Below are 13,189 nucleotides of genomic sequence, written 5' to 3'. Positions count from 1 at the left end.
CAGCATTGTGTGTTTTTTGAACAGCGCATGCTCCAGAGCTGAGCAACGATGCTAAGTTGTATGCAACAAGTGTGGCTATAGGGGAGTTCACACCTAGGCTTTAGTGAGGGTGTGCCGAAGAAACTGTTCTCAGCAGAGTTGTGCAGAGGTAAGTACTTCAAATAAGCGGTCTAATGGACATGCGGAGGACCAACAGACAAGAGCAAGCAAGTGTGTGTGGGGGGGGGGGGGGGGGGGTTCAAGCGCCATGTAGGGTAGTCTGAGTGACATGTGGATAGCATGAGGACTCTGTGAAACACAGGTGGCATGTGAGGTGCTCTGGAAACACGAGAAGAGATCTCACTAGCATAGTAAGGGAACTTTTGGCATACCAGGGATTGAGTAAATGTGGGATATGAGGGCTTGTGTATAGGGTGGTATTGGATTGGAGATCTGAGCTATTTTGGAGCACATTTGAAGTCTGTCATTTCGCAGCAAGTAAAGGGCTTAGGGGTATATTCAATAAGAGTCGGGTCCATTCTGACATGCAGTTAAAAAGGGCAGACAAATCCGACTGTCGGATTTGGCCGCTCCCGGTGTCCTGTCCTGCTGCTGTCAGCGCCGGGGCGAAGGAGAGCCGCCTGCGGCGCCAGGAAGGGGGGGGCTTGCTTTTTTGAGAGCAGAGGAGGAGCCGGAGCTGATGGGGGAGGAGAGGAGGAGACGGGGGAGCAGTGGCTGCAACAGCGTAACAGGAGGCTCGCGGCAGCATTCACCTGGCTCCAGCAAGCGGGACCTCGCTTGCTGGAGCCGGGTGGAAGCTGCCGCTGGGTTCCTGCTCTCCCCGCTGCTCCCCCGTCTCTTGCTCTCCGCTCACTCATCTCAATCCGATTTTTTTTTAAAGTCGGATTGGGATTGTCGAAAACGTGGCTAAAACCTGTTGGGTTTGGCCCTGCTTCCGACAATGCACACTGATCGGCGGCTGAAACCGCCTATCAACGTGCATTCCGACAAGTCGGGTTTCCTGACTTGTTGGGATAAATGGGGCCGTAATGAATAGGTTGGAACCCCTTTCGACCTAAAACTGTCGGAAGCTGCAGTCTTTCCGACAAGACGGCAGCTTCCGACAGTTATTGAATATACCCCTTAGAGGGGCAGTTGGGAATGAGTAATGAGGGGATGGCATTGTCATTCAGGGTTTATCTTTACATGCATCTTTCAGGATACGATCTAACCAATGCTCACTTCGGAAATTCAATAACGAATTCCATGACCATGTAAGAATATATTACAGTTGTAAATACATCATTTCATTTATTTCAAAGCGTGGAATAATCTGTTTGGGACCTTTGTAATTCTAAAGGCTGCATCATTACCCTTCCCTCCTCCCCACAGACCAAGGACCACATTCATTGTGTATACTTTTCTAGGGGTCAGTAGGCATCATGGGGTCCCCATTAAAGCAAGAAATTATTTTGCACAATTTAGTGCCTGCATACAGAACATAAATGGCTGTAGTAAGGCGCTGAACCAAATAAATTGTTCCACCGCCTTCCTTATCTGTGTTGTTAGACAAGCAACGGTGTCAAGGAGGGGAGAACATTTAATATGACCTGTATCAGAAACCACAGAACACTTGCGTCTCTAACAACAATGGGTGAAGATAGACTTGGGCTCTAGGTGACTGCGGCTCATCCATACTTTAGCACCTGGGTTACTGCCCTTGCTGGGCTCTTTTAGCCATGCCCTGTCTGGCATATAAATAGGCCCTGTCTTTTTCTGGAGCACCATGAATCGCTGGCTGCAATCCGAACTATGGGGGGTGTAGTGTAGCCGGAGATCATCAGACCTGGCAGATATGCTTTATACTGTATACCATGGTGTTCTCACCTGAAACCAATGCCTTCAGCAGCCGGGAGGTTAACTCAGCATTGCCTTTGCTCTACTGGGACAACCTGGCCTGATGGAGCTCAATCTAAGTCGAGGCCGGCTCTAGAACACAGCGGTGGTTCAGAGCCGAGGAACCTAGCTCTCTGACTGCATCTGAGATCCTATGCCTCTGGATAACCCTGCTGCTTCCCTGCAACCCTGGCAAATCAAAAATCCTAGAGTGAACGTTACTGGATAATCTACTAGAACAGGACCCAACTAACCCAAAGCAATATTTATATAGTCATCCACACAATCCATACTTTTAAGCAATCTTTGCAAAGCACTGAATATTACGTTGGAACTACATAAAGGGGAATAATAAAACCAAACTCCAAGCTCAGGTTCTCACAGCAGTCAGATTGGAGCACGGTTTTCATCTCTGTAATGATCTCTGGTTTTGTGCTTTTGCCATCTGAATTACACTAGGAAATCTAGTCAGCACAGCAAATATAGTACATATACCTCTATGTACAAGGTCACTTACCTGCAGGCCACTCCTCTCCAGAAACACCTTCATAGCCGCTAGCTGTTCCTGAGGGTCATTCCGCTGTCTCTTCACCTGGTCCAGGTAACTAGCATTTGTCTGCAGGGTGTTAAGGGTGCGTATGGCATCCTAAATACAAGAACAGTCTGGTTATCAATGGAGTCACTCAGTAAAACGCAAACTACTAGCATAACCACGCATATCACAAAGTGATGGAAAAAAGAATGCAGAACATACATAGACCGAAGCGCGCAAATCTGGGCGCAGAAAGTTACAAAGTGCTTTATTCATTAATATGCACACTGAACAGATGTCTATGCTAAAACAGGCACTATACTAACATATAATGGCAGCCCAGTTTATTGCAGCAAAGCTGCAAGTACAGTACTTTGGGACAGATTTATTAAGCCTGGTGAAGTGATAAAGTGGAAGGTGATAAAGTACCAGCCAGTTCGTTCTTAACTTCCATGTCACAGTCTGGGTTTGAAAAATGACAGTAAGGAGCTGACTGGCTGGTGTGTTATCACCTTCCACTTTATCACTTCACCAGGCTTAATAAATCGGTTGCTGAATGTGCATTTCGGGTATCAACTCACTGCCAAATCTTTCTCTAAAAGATGGCTCCTGTGTGACGTAGGAGGGGACAGAACAATGTGCAACCAATCAGATCATCAGCATGCTCTCACCAAAGTGCTATGCTACAAGAGCGGGCATTAGAGGGCGCTAAGTAAAAGGGACAATTATAAGAAAAAAAGGCAAAGAGTGGCCCAACACACTAATAACTTTCTGCTCCTGTACCACAAAAATAAGCAACCAATGGTTTTAAAAGAGTCACCAGAGGTACCAAAAAAAATAAAAATAAATATAATATAATATAATATAATATAAATATATATATATAAATATATATATATATATATATATATATATATATATATATATATATATATATATATATATAGTGATGGTGGGGGCCAATCATATCAAATTACACTGTATAGTGCACAATATTAATAGTCCATATTCAAATATACAGAAGAGAATACAAAAGGATGTTTGTAGAACTGTATATTGAAAATATCCCTCACCCATAAATAAGTTATATATTTGTAGAATTCCTTGTACCATCTTTCATGTATACCACAACTTGTGTTGGGAAAGCTCAGAGTTTTCCTAGTAAATTCCTTCTTAAATAAAGATCGTATTTAAACTTTTATAGTATGTCTTGTGTTTGAAGCATGAGAGAGAGAGAGAGAGAGAGAGAGAGAGAGAGAGAGAGAGAGAGAGAGAGAGAGAGAGAGAGAGAGAGAGAGAGAGAGAGAGAGAGAGAGAGAGAGAGAGAGACTCACTGACATGTAGATATTACCTGGGAATCCTGTGTGTGTTGTGGGCCTCAACAGCATTTTATTTTGTGTATAAATTTGGATAATTGTATATGTAAAGTATTCACATCTAGTTAGGAGTACAATTTTATAATGGTATGGTCTGTCTATTTTTTAATTAATATATAATTAAAGGACACTTTAACCATACACAAACAGGTCGATTCAATTCGGCAACAGATGAATAGCGCCGGGAATTAGCTCCCGACGCTATTCAATTCAGCTATTAGTTACCCGCAATTGTCGGGAATTCTTCTCTCACCCCCGGGGGGGTGAGAGAAGAAAACAGACAAAAGTGCTGCCGCATGGCCGGCGCGAGGCCGATTCTGTCGGGAATCAGCATCGCCGCGGGTAGTTAAGTCGGAGAATGCCTGTTCTCCCGACAAAACTACCTGTTAAGTCGGAGAGAACAGGCATTCACCGACTTAACTTTAGCTGAATTGAATAGCGTCGGGAGCTAATTCCCGGCGCTATTCATCTGTTGCCGAATTGAATCGACCCCAAAGAGGGGAACTGAGTTCAGCATAAAGAAAGAGTCTTGCCGTTCCGGAATAGCAGAATGCGTCCATCTGCATTGCATGATCCACCTCTCACCCCATACAGGTGCGCAGGAAAACTTGAGATACCAGCATTGCTGCAACTGCCCGTTACGTGAGCAGCTGAGCATCACGCCTGCTAACGACTTACTCCAGATACAGCATAATAAACACTACTCCAATGATGGCCAACCGCTTTAAACCTTTGTCCACAATGTATACCATAGCTATTTAACTTGGAAAGGGACAAATTCCCTCCAACCCCTCTTTAAGCAGTGACCAGCACAAAGCAGGTGCTAGTCACCGTACCCCACCGCACGTTTCCCCAGTCTTCCAGCATTTACTCACCCAGATATTTACATCAGCCCCGGACAGCAGGTTTAGGTAACAGTAGTGCAATAAGGAGAAGGAACCCAACTGCTTACACATGGGAGTGTGCTACCCAGCGGGTGGGCCGTGTCCTACTGCCGAAAACCACCTCAAAACTTCTGTAGTTTAATTCAGTTTACTTGTCCTGCATTTATTTAGACACAGCATGGTCTAATCAATGAACAGAAACTGGAGCAGGCCAACCAATGACCCCATTGTCTCTTTCCACTCCTCCGTTACAAACTGGTGTTGTGTAATGATCGTTCTTCTTGATTGTACTGGATTGTGTTGCCAAGTTTAATAAGAGGTCAGGTTTATTTACCGCACGGTCTAGAAATTAATGTTTAATCAAGAAGTCAGAACAAGCAGCTAGGAAGTGAGGGCAGATCCCTACGCCTCAGCTACAGAGGCCAGGTACCATAAAATAGCTTCAGGTTAAAGGCAAGAGAGCCGCAAACCAGATTAGCAGCCATGACCGCACACATAATGCTCCTTCCAGCATGCCATGTTTCTTATCAGGTGGTGGGACACCTACAGCAGCCAGACGGCTTGCACCACGAGAAAAGGAAAGTGGTAGATGCCACACGGAGAAGCTCATGCGGCATCAGTGAAAGAGCTTAAATGCCACAGTGCTGCCAATATTAACTTGCATATTTACCCTGAATGATGTCCAACAAGGATTGTACGTTACACTCTGGTAGTACACTTGTTTGATGTGAACTCAGATGACTTGGGAAAACATGTGCACAGCGTGTAAGGCAAGTTCTCAATGTGATTCACAAACCCACCTCCCTCATATCCTATTACATTACATGTTACATTTCCTAGTATAAAGACATGAGAAGAAGGGGGCAAACTGCTATCAGTGACGATACCTCTCTATCAGGCTGAGAGGACATGGCACAGAGTAGATGCAAGTGGTAATTATAGGACCTAACCTGATCTTATCCTTCTGCAAACACAGAAACCCAGCTAAGTAATCACTACACACACAGTACAGATAAATAGAACACCAGCAACCCAACCCCCATTAAGATCAGTTACCTGTACTTCAAAAATTGCAGTTTAAAAAAAAATACAGAAATATATATATATATATATATATATATATATATATATATATATATATATATAAAAAAAATTATAAAATTACTAAGGAGAGTGCGGGGTTCCCGATAATATTTTTTTTTTTTTTTTTTATAATATAATATAATATATACACACACACACACACACAGTCAGGTCGATAAATATTGGGACATCAACACAAATCTCATATTTTGGGCTCTATACACCATGTGCTTTAACTGCAGACTTTCCGCTTTAATTTGATATTTACATCCAAATCAGGTGAACAGTGTAGGAATTACAACGGTTTCTATATGTGCCTCCCACTTTTTAAAGGGACCAAAAGTAATGGGACAATCGACTCAAAAGCTATTTCATGGACAGGAGTGGGCTATTCCCTCTTTATATCATCAATTAAGCAGGTAAAAGGTCTGAAGTAGATTCCAGGCGTGACATGTGCATTTGGAATCTGTTGCTGTCGACTCTCAATCAATATGAGATCCAAAGAGCTGCCACTATCAGTGAAGCAAGCCATCATTAGGCTGAAAAATCAACACAAACCCATCAGAGAGATAGCAAAAACATTAGGTGTGGCCAAATCAACTGTTTGGAACATTCTTAAAAAGAAAGAACGCACCGGAGAGCTCATCAACACCAAAAGACCCGGAAGACCAGGGAAAAACAACTGTGGTGGATGACAGAAGAATTATTTCCCTGGTGAAGAAAAACCCGTTTACAACAGTTGCCCAGATCAAGAACAGTCTCCAGGAGGCAGGTGTATATGTGTCAAAGTCAACAATCAAGAGAAGACTTCAGAAGAGTGAATATAGAGGGTTCACCACAAGATGTAAACCATTGGGGAGCCACAAAAACAGGAAGACCAGATTAGAGTTTTCCAAACAACATCTAAAAAAAAAGCCTTTACAGTTCTGGAACAACATCCTATGGACAGATGAGACAAAGATCAGCTTGTACCAGGGTGATGGGAAGAGAAGAGTATGGAGAAGGAAAGGAACTGCTCATGATCCAAAACATACCACCTCATCAGTGAAGCATGGTGGTGGTAGTGTCATGGCGTGGGCATGTATGGCTGCCAATGGAACTGGTTCCCTTGTATTTATTGATAATGTGACTGCTGACAAAAGCAGCAGGATGAATTCTGAAGTGTTTCGGGCACTATTATCTGCTCATATTCAGTCAAACGCTTCAGAACTCATTGGATGGCGCTTCACAGTGCAGATGGACAATGACCCGAAGCATACTGCGAAAGCAACCAAAGAGTTTTTTAAGGCAAATAAATTGAATGTTATGCAATGGCCAAGTCAATCATCTGACCTGAATCCAATTGAGCATGCATGATGAAGACAAAACTGGAGGGAAAATGCCCCAAGAACACGCAGGAACTGAAGACATTTGCAGTAGAGGCCTGGCAGAGCATCACCAGGGATGAAACCCAGCGTCTGGTGATGTCTATGCCTTGCAGACTTCAGGCTGTAATTGACTGCAAAGGATTTGCAACAAAATTAAAAAGTGAAAGTTTGATTTAGGATTGATTAGTTTGTCCCATTACTTTTGATCCCTTAAAAAGTATGAGGCACATATAGAAACCGTTGTAATTCCTACACCATTCACCTGATTTGGATGTAAATACCCTCAAATTAAAGCAGAAAGTCAGCAGTTAAAGCACATCTTGTAGGTTTCATTTCAAATCCATTGTGGTAGTGTATAGAGGCCAAAATGTGAGAATTGTGTCAATGTCCCACTGTTTATGGACGTGTGTGTGTGTGTGTGTGTGTGTGTGTGTGTGTGTGTGTGTGTGTGTGTGTATGTATGTATGTATATATATATATATATATATATATATATATATATATATATATATATATATATATATATATATATATATATATATATATATATATATACACACGTCAAATGTGAAGTACTTTATATAGAGGCAGGTCCCGCAAATGGGTGACATATACATGCACAGGGTTACAGCGGTATGTACACAAGCAGAGATAGGTCTTTACATGTTTCCTTATTTCACACCATGCCTTTACATAGAATTCCGGGGAATAGTGACGCATCCGACAGTGCTGTTAGAACACACATGTGGAAACACATGCACTGACCTTGTTGCATGAGAAAAATCTGACATCTAGGAAAAACTGAAAACAAAAACATAAAACTATTTTCCACCTGGGATTTAGGACACTACACAACTATTGACAGAGCTTGGCCACTGTATATACACAAACTCATTTTTATATTGCAAAATTTCGTTGAAAGGTAGGCAAGCTGAGCCAGGCATGATGGGTCTTTTAGTTCCACAACAGTTGGATAATATTTTTGTGCTACTTCCAGGGGCTGTTTGCTGTGGGTACAGCGCCTGGATGCAATACCTGTACCACCTCTGCAACCTGACATACACTGCGCAGTACATCATGTCATGCAGCATTAGGCTATACTAAAATATAGAACTGCAATAAGCACTGAACGTAACATGCAGAACAGTGGGCACTGCTGGGAAAACCGGGACATCTGCAGAAGGGGAGTAATGCGGGGGCCTCCTCCTGACCCCAGTAACAACGTGTCAGGCTGATGTAACCCTCTCCCCTGCTCCCGGACAGCAGCTACCTGGTACTCCATCCTGACCGCCGGGAGAGCCTGGGCGCTGAAGCCTCGGAACCGCAGCCCGCCACACTGGTACGGAAGCTGTCGGAGCACCGCGTGTAATGCCGCCCGGTACCGTGGTGGAGCCATGCTGGGAGCGCAGGACACACCCCGTGACCCCGCGGGAACCCGGAGAGGCAGAACATCACCGCCATCTTGCGTGTGGCAGGCCACTTCGATACGTAGGCGGTGAGCTGGGTGACGCCTTCATCTGGGCACTGAGCCGTGATTTCATCTTGTGCGGTCCGCCTGACAATGCTTATGTTACTGTCATATCCCACATAGTTCTGAATGCTAATACAGCTTGTGGGACTACAAGTGTCAGCATGGTAAATGCACTTATGCTTCCCAGTAGTTGGAGAACTGCAGCTTTGCTGCTTACGGGCACTATATATGCACAGTAAGACAGGATTATGGGGGTCATTCCGAGTTGATTGCTCGCTAGCAACTATTTGCTGTGCTGCGATCAGATAGTCGCCGCCTATGGAGGAGTGTATTTTCGCTTTTCAAGTGTGCAATCGATTTTGCAGCTGACGGCACAAAAAAGTTTTTGGTAGTTTCTGAGTAGCTCTGGCAGCGTCGGACTGGCCCACAGGGGTACAGGGGAAACCACCGATGGGCCCCACTGCCCCTCTAGTGATCAGGTTCTAGACTGTGTTCTTGAATTATACTTTATACATATGTTACCTTATACTGCACAGGGCTATGATGTATTTTCTACAGTGCATTGCTAATATTTATCTGGTACATTATCATGCACGCACTAGCAGTGTTTATAGATTTGTCAAGGGGCCCAGCCCATGCTCTCACTAATGGTTAGTCAAACCAATGTAGCGGATGGCCACACCCCCTCTGGAGACTGGCCACACCCCTAAACATGGGCCCCTACCCCTGGTAGGGCCCTTCATGCCCCAGTCTGACACTGAGCTCTGGACTTGCTCAGGCGCTGCGATCACTTCAGTCTTTTTGGTCCCGTCAGACACCTGTTCTGCAAATGCTTGGACACGCCTGCGTTTTTCCAAACACTCCCAGAAAACGGTCAGTTGACACCCATAAACGCCCTCTTTCTGTCAATCACCTTGCGATCGGCTGTGCGAATGGATTCTTCGTTAAATCCACCGATCCTCTTTGTACCCGTACGACGCGCCTGCGCATTGCTGTGCATACGCATGCGCAGTTTCCGCCTCCTCCGGCTCACCTCACCCGATATGTGCCGGCGCCTCAGGGAGATGCTGGGCGCCCGCTGTTAGCAGCGGCGCCCGGCTCTCCCCGCACAGTGGAAGCCTGGCGGCAGGAGTACTGAGCTCCTGCTTCCGGCTCTAGTGTGCGCTATGAGAGAGACGTCATGACGTCTCTCTCATAGTGCAAGGAGCCGGACGCCAGGAGATCACAGTGGTCGGATGTGGGAGCGGGGCTTGGTAAGTATGTTTTTTTTTTCTTTAAGGCACGTCTACTGGGGGCAAGCTACAAGGAGTAAACTACTGGGGGCAAACTACAGGGGCGCATTACTACTGGGGGCATTACTACTTGGGGCACACTACTGGGGGCATTACTACTTGGGGCACACTACTGGGGGCATAACTACAGGGGCTAAGCTACTGGAGACATTACTATTTGGGGACTAAACTACAGGGGGGCTAAACTACAAGGGGCATTACTACAGGGGGCTAAACTACAAGGGGGCAAACTACAGAGGGCATTACTACTGGGGGCATTACTACTTGAGGTAAGCTACATGGGGCTAACTACTGGGGGCAAGCTACTGGGGCAAACTACAGGGGTGCATTACTACTGGGGCGCATTACTACTGGGGCATTACTACTGGGGGCATAACTACTGGGGGTAAACTACAGGGGCATTACTACTGGGGGTAAATTACAGGGGCATTACTACAGCGGGGCTAAACTACAAGGGGGCATTACTACTTGGGGCAAGCTACAGGGGGCTAACTACTGGGGGCAAACTACAAGAGTGCATTACTACTGGGGGCATAACTACAGGGGCACATTACTACTGGGGGATAACTACAGGGGGGATAAACTACAAGGGGGCAAACTACTGGGGGGAAACTACAAGAGTGCATTACTACTGGGGGCATAACTACAGGGGCACATTACTACTGGGGGATAACTACAGGGGGGATAAACTACAAGGGGCAAACTACAGGGGGCATAACTACAGGGGCTAAACTACTGGGGGCATTCCTACTTGGGGCAAACTATATGGGGCTAAACTAATGGGGGCATTACTACTGGGGGGGCTAAACTACTGGGGGCATAACTGCAGGGGCTAAACTACAGGGGGCAGTACCACTGGGGGCTAAACTACTGGGGGCATTACCACTGGGAGGCTAAACTAAAGTGGGGGTAAACTACTGGGGTCATAACTGCAGGGGCATTACTACTGGGGGCATAACTACTGGGGGCTAAACTACTGGGGGCATAACTACTGGGGCTAAACTACAGGGGGCTAAACGACTGGGGGCATTACTACTGGGGGCAATACTACACAGGGGCATTACCATTAAGGGCATTACTAATGGGGGCACTACTAATGGGGGCATTGTAAAAAGGGGACTTCATAAGGGGCATCACTCCTGAGGACATAAGGGGCACTACTACTGGGGGCATTGCATAAGGGGCACCACTACTATGAGCTCTATATAAGGGGAACTACCAGTACAGTGGACATTGCATAAGGAGCACTACTACTGTGGTCATTGTAAAAAGGGCGCTACTGCTGTGGGCATTGTGTATTACGGGGTGCTACTACTGTGGGCATTATGTGTATTAGGAGTGCTACTACTGTGGGCATTATTACTATTGTGTGACCACGCCCCTTTCATTTTGAGACCACGCCTCTTGTTGGGGCATTCGCAATACTTTTATTCCGTGGGGGGAGGGGAGGTGAGTTCCACCACCTCACTAGGACCACTTTAAGCACTGCCCATAACAGTATTATGCAGACATCCAAGTTAAATGTCCATTCATTGATGAGTTCCAACGGCAGATACCAATGTGCCGGAGCAATTCAGTATCTCTAAAGGTGGGTACACACTTAGCGATAAAGTAATGACGTCGCTCAGGAAGGGTCAAAATGAGCGAAGTTGTTTAATTTATCGCTAAGTGTGTATGCCGCCGCCGAGCGATGCACGGCCCCATGGGTCGTTAACGACCCTCACTGTCGGCTGTGCATGCGGCTCAATTTGGACTGTCGTCCAAAAACTGCATACACGGCCCGCCACTGCGTGACGTCACTGAGCAAAACCTGCTATGAAAAACTGCTTCTGATTGGCTGCCCATCTATTAAGTAGGAGGGATTATGGGACATTAACTTATTGGGAATCGGGCAGTCTGGATCATTTATGTGGGGTTTTATTCTTTTCCCAATGTCAATAATATTGGATCCCAAAAAAAAAAAAAGTTGGAGTATCCTCTGCAGTACAAAAAAATAATTGGGGACAAATAATTGGATTTTTAAGAGTGACACCATTATAATTATTTCTTTTTTTGGAAAAATGTTTTTATTGAAGCAATGGATGTTACAATAAACATTACATTTAAATGAAAGTGTCCGTCATTCCATCACTATTATTAATTTAGCCATGGCACTATGAATTATTTATTTGGTGTGGGCTCTATAAATTATTTGATCAACACTACACTATGAGATGTTTATTCACAATTTATGCTTTTGGGGCACTATGACAGATTTGATCAGCTGTGCACTATTTATTCATTGGGGGCGCTATGAATTTTTTGATCAGTAGGACACTGAAATATTCAGTGGATGCACAATTATTTCTGCAGGGCTTCTATGAATTTTTTGATCAGTAGTTCACTATTATTTTTTCAGTGGGGGGGGGGGGGGGGGCACTACAAGTTTTTTAATTAGTGGGCAGTATTATTTATTTCGTGAGGGCACTATGAATTTTTAGATCAACAGGACACTATGTTTTTATTGATTTATTACTGAGCAAACATTAAACACAATTTCCTATTTTCCTGGTATCCAACAGCCCAATGTTAAGTTGGGCAACAGGTGTGAGGGCGAATGTTAGTTTGCCCTCTCACCCCTAAAGGACAGGGCTTAAAGCTTCATAGACTGAGGCTCTTACATAGTGCAGGTTTCATGTATGTGGTCATTTCTGCTTTTGTGTCCCAGGTTTTGTTGTGTTTATATAAGTCAGAGCCCAAAGGCATTTAGAAACTGAAGCATAAGCCAGAATTCACTGACGTCAGCCGACCGTACACAAAATGTTTTCAATGTGTTGTGACCTGGCACCTAATCTGTAAGCATGTGTTTGGCGAGTGTCCTCTGTCAACTAGGGATTTGTTGCTCACCTGGGTAGTGCTTTTATTCAGGTGAATAGGGCCAGCCACCTACTGTGCGCCAGCTCTGTCAGCGGTTGCACCATGTAATCAGAGCCTCTTGGCCTGTCACCCACATTGAACACCCACTCTGGGGTGCTGTGATGAAAGAAAGTTTGAGAACCACTGTTCTATTGTGTTTCAGCAGACACTGTATATGTTTGAAGAACCACTGGTTTATAGGAGTGCGGTACGATATACCGGCAGACCGGATGCCTGCTGTAAGTATACCGACAGCAGCATCCCGCCTATTGGACTGGTACAGGGCTGCCAAGAGAAATCCTGGGCCCCGGTACAGCAACTTTCTGGGCCCCCTGCCTTCCCGGAGGGGGTGTGACCACAGCATGCGGGGTGTGTGACCACACCTCTTTGGGGGCGTGTCGTAGCACGAGAAGC

The 13,189-nt window shown here is 45.3% G+C and overlaps 1 protein-coding gene across 2 annotated transcripts in view; it reads right to left on the bottom strand.

Annotated features, from left to right (window-relative positions):
- FPGS (folylpolyglutamate synthase) overlaps positions 1–8,609 on the bottom strand; it is a 52,350-nt gene extending 43,741 nt beyond the window's left edge. Inside the window, exons 1-2 of one of the 2 annotated variants that reach the window (XM_063936642.1) lie at positions 8,388–8,609; positions 2,393–2,521 (exon numbers count right to left, since the gene is read on the bottom strand). In XM_063936642.1, coding sequence (XP_063792712.1) covers positions 2,393–2,521; positions 8,388–8,513 — 255 coding nt within the window. In that variant the 5' untranslated portion in view covers positions 8,514–8,609. Of the gene's footprint in view, positions 1–2,392; positions 2,522–4,658; positions 4,780–8,387 lie in introns of those variants that run through there. The other variant, XM_063936641.1, reaches the window with a different exon arrangement.
- Between the last annotated feature and the right edge of the window lie 4,580 nt (positions 8,610–13,189).

This window comes from Pseudophryne corroboree, chromosome 8, assembly GCF_028390025.1.
Source record: "Pseudophryne corroboree isolate aPseCor3 chromosome 8, aPseCor3.hap2, whole genome shotgun sequence".
NCBI classification, from domain to species: Eukaryota; Metazoa; Chordata; class Amphibia; order Anura; family Myobatrachidae; genus Pseudophryne; species Pseudophryne corroboree.
This window is presented reverse-complemented; position numbering and strand designations above follow the sequence as displayed.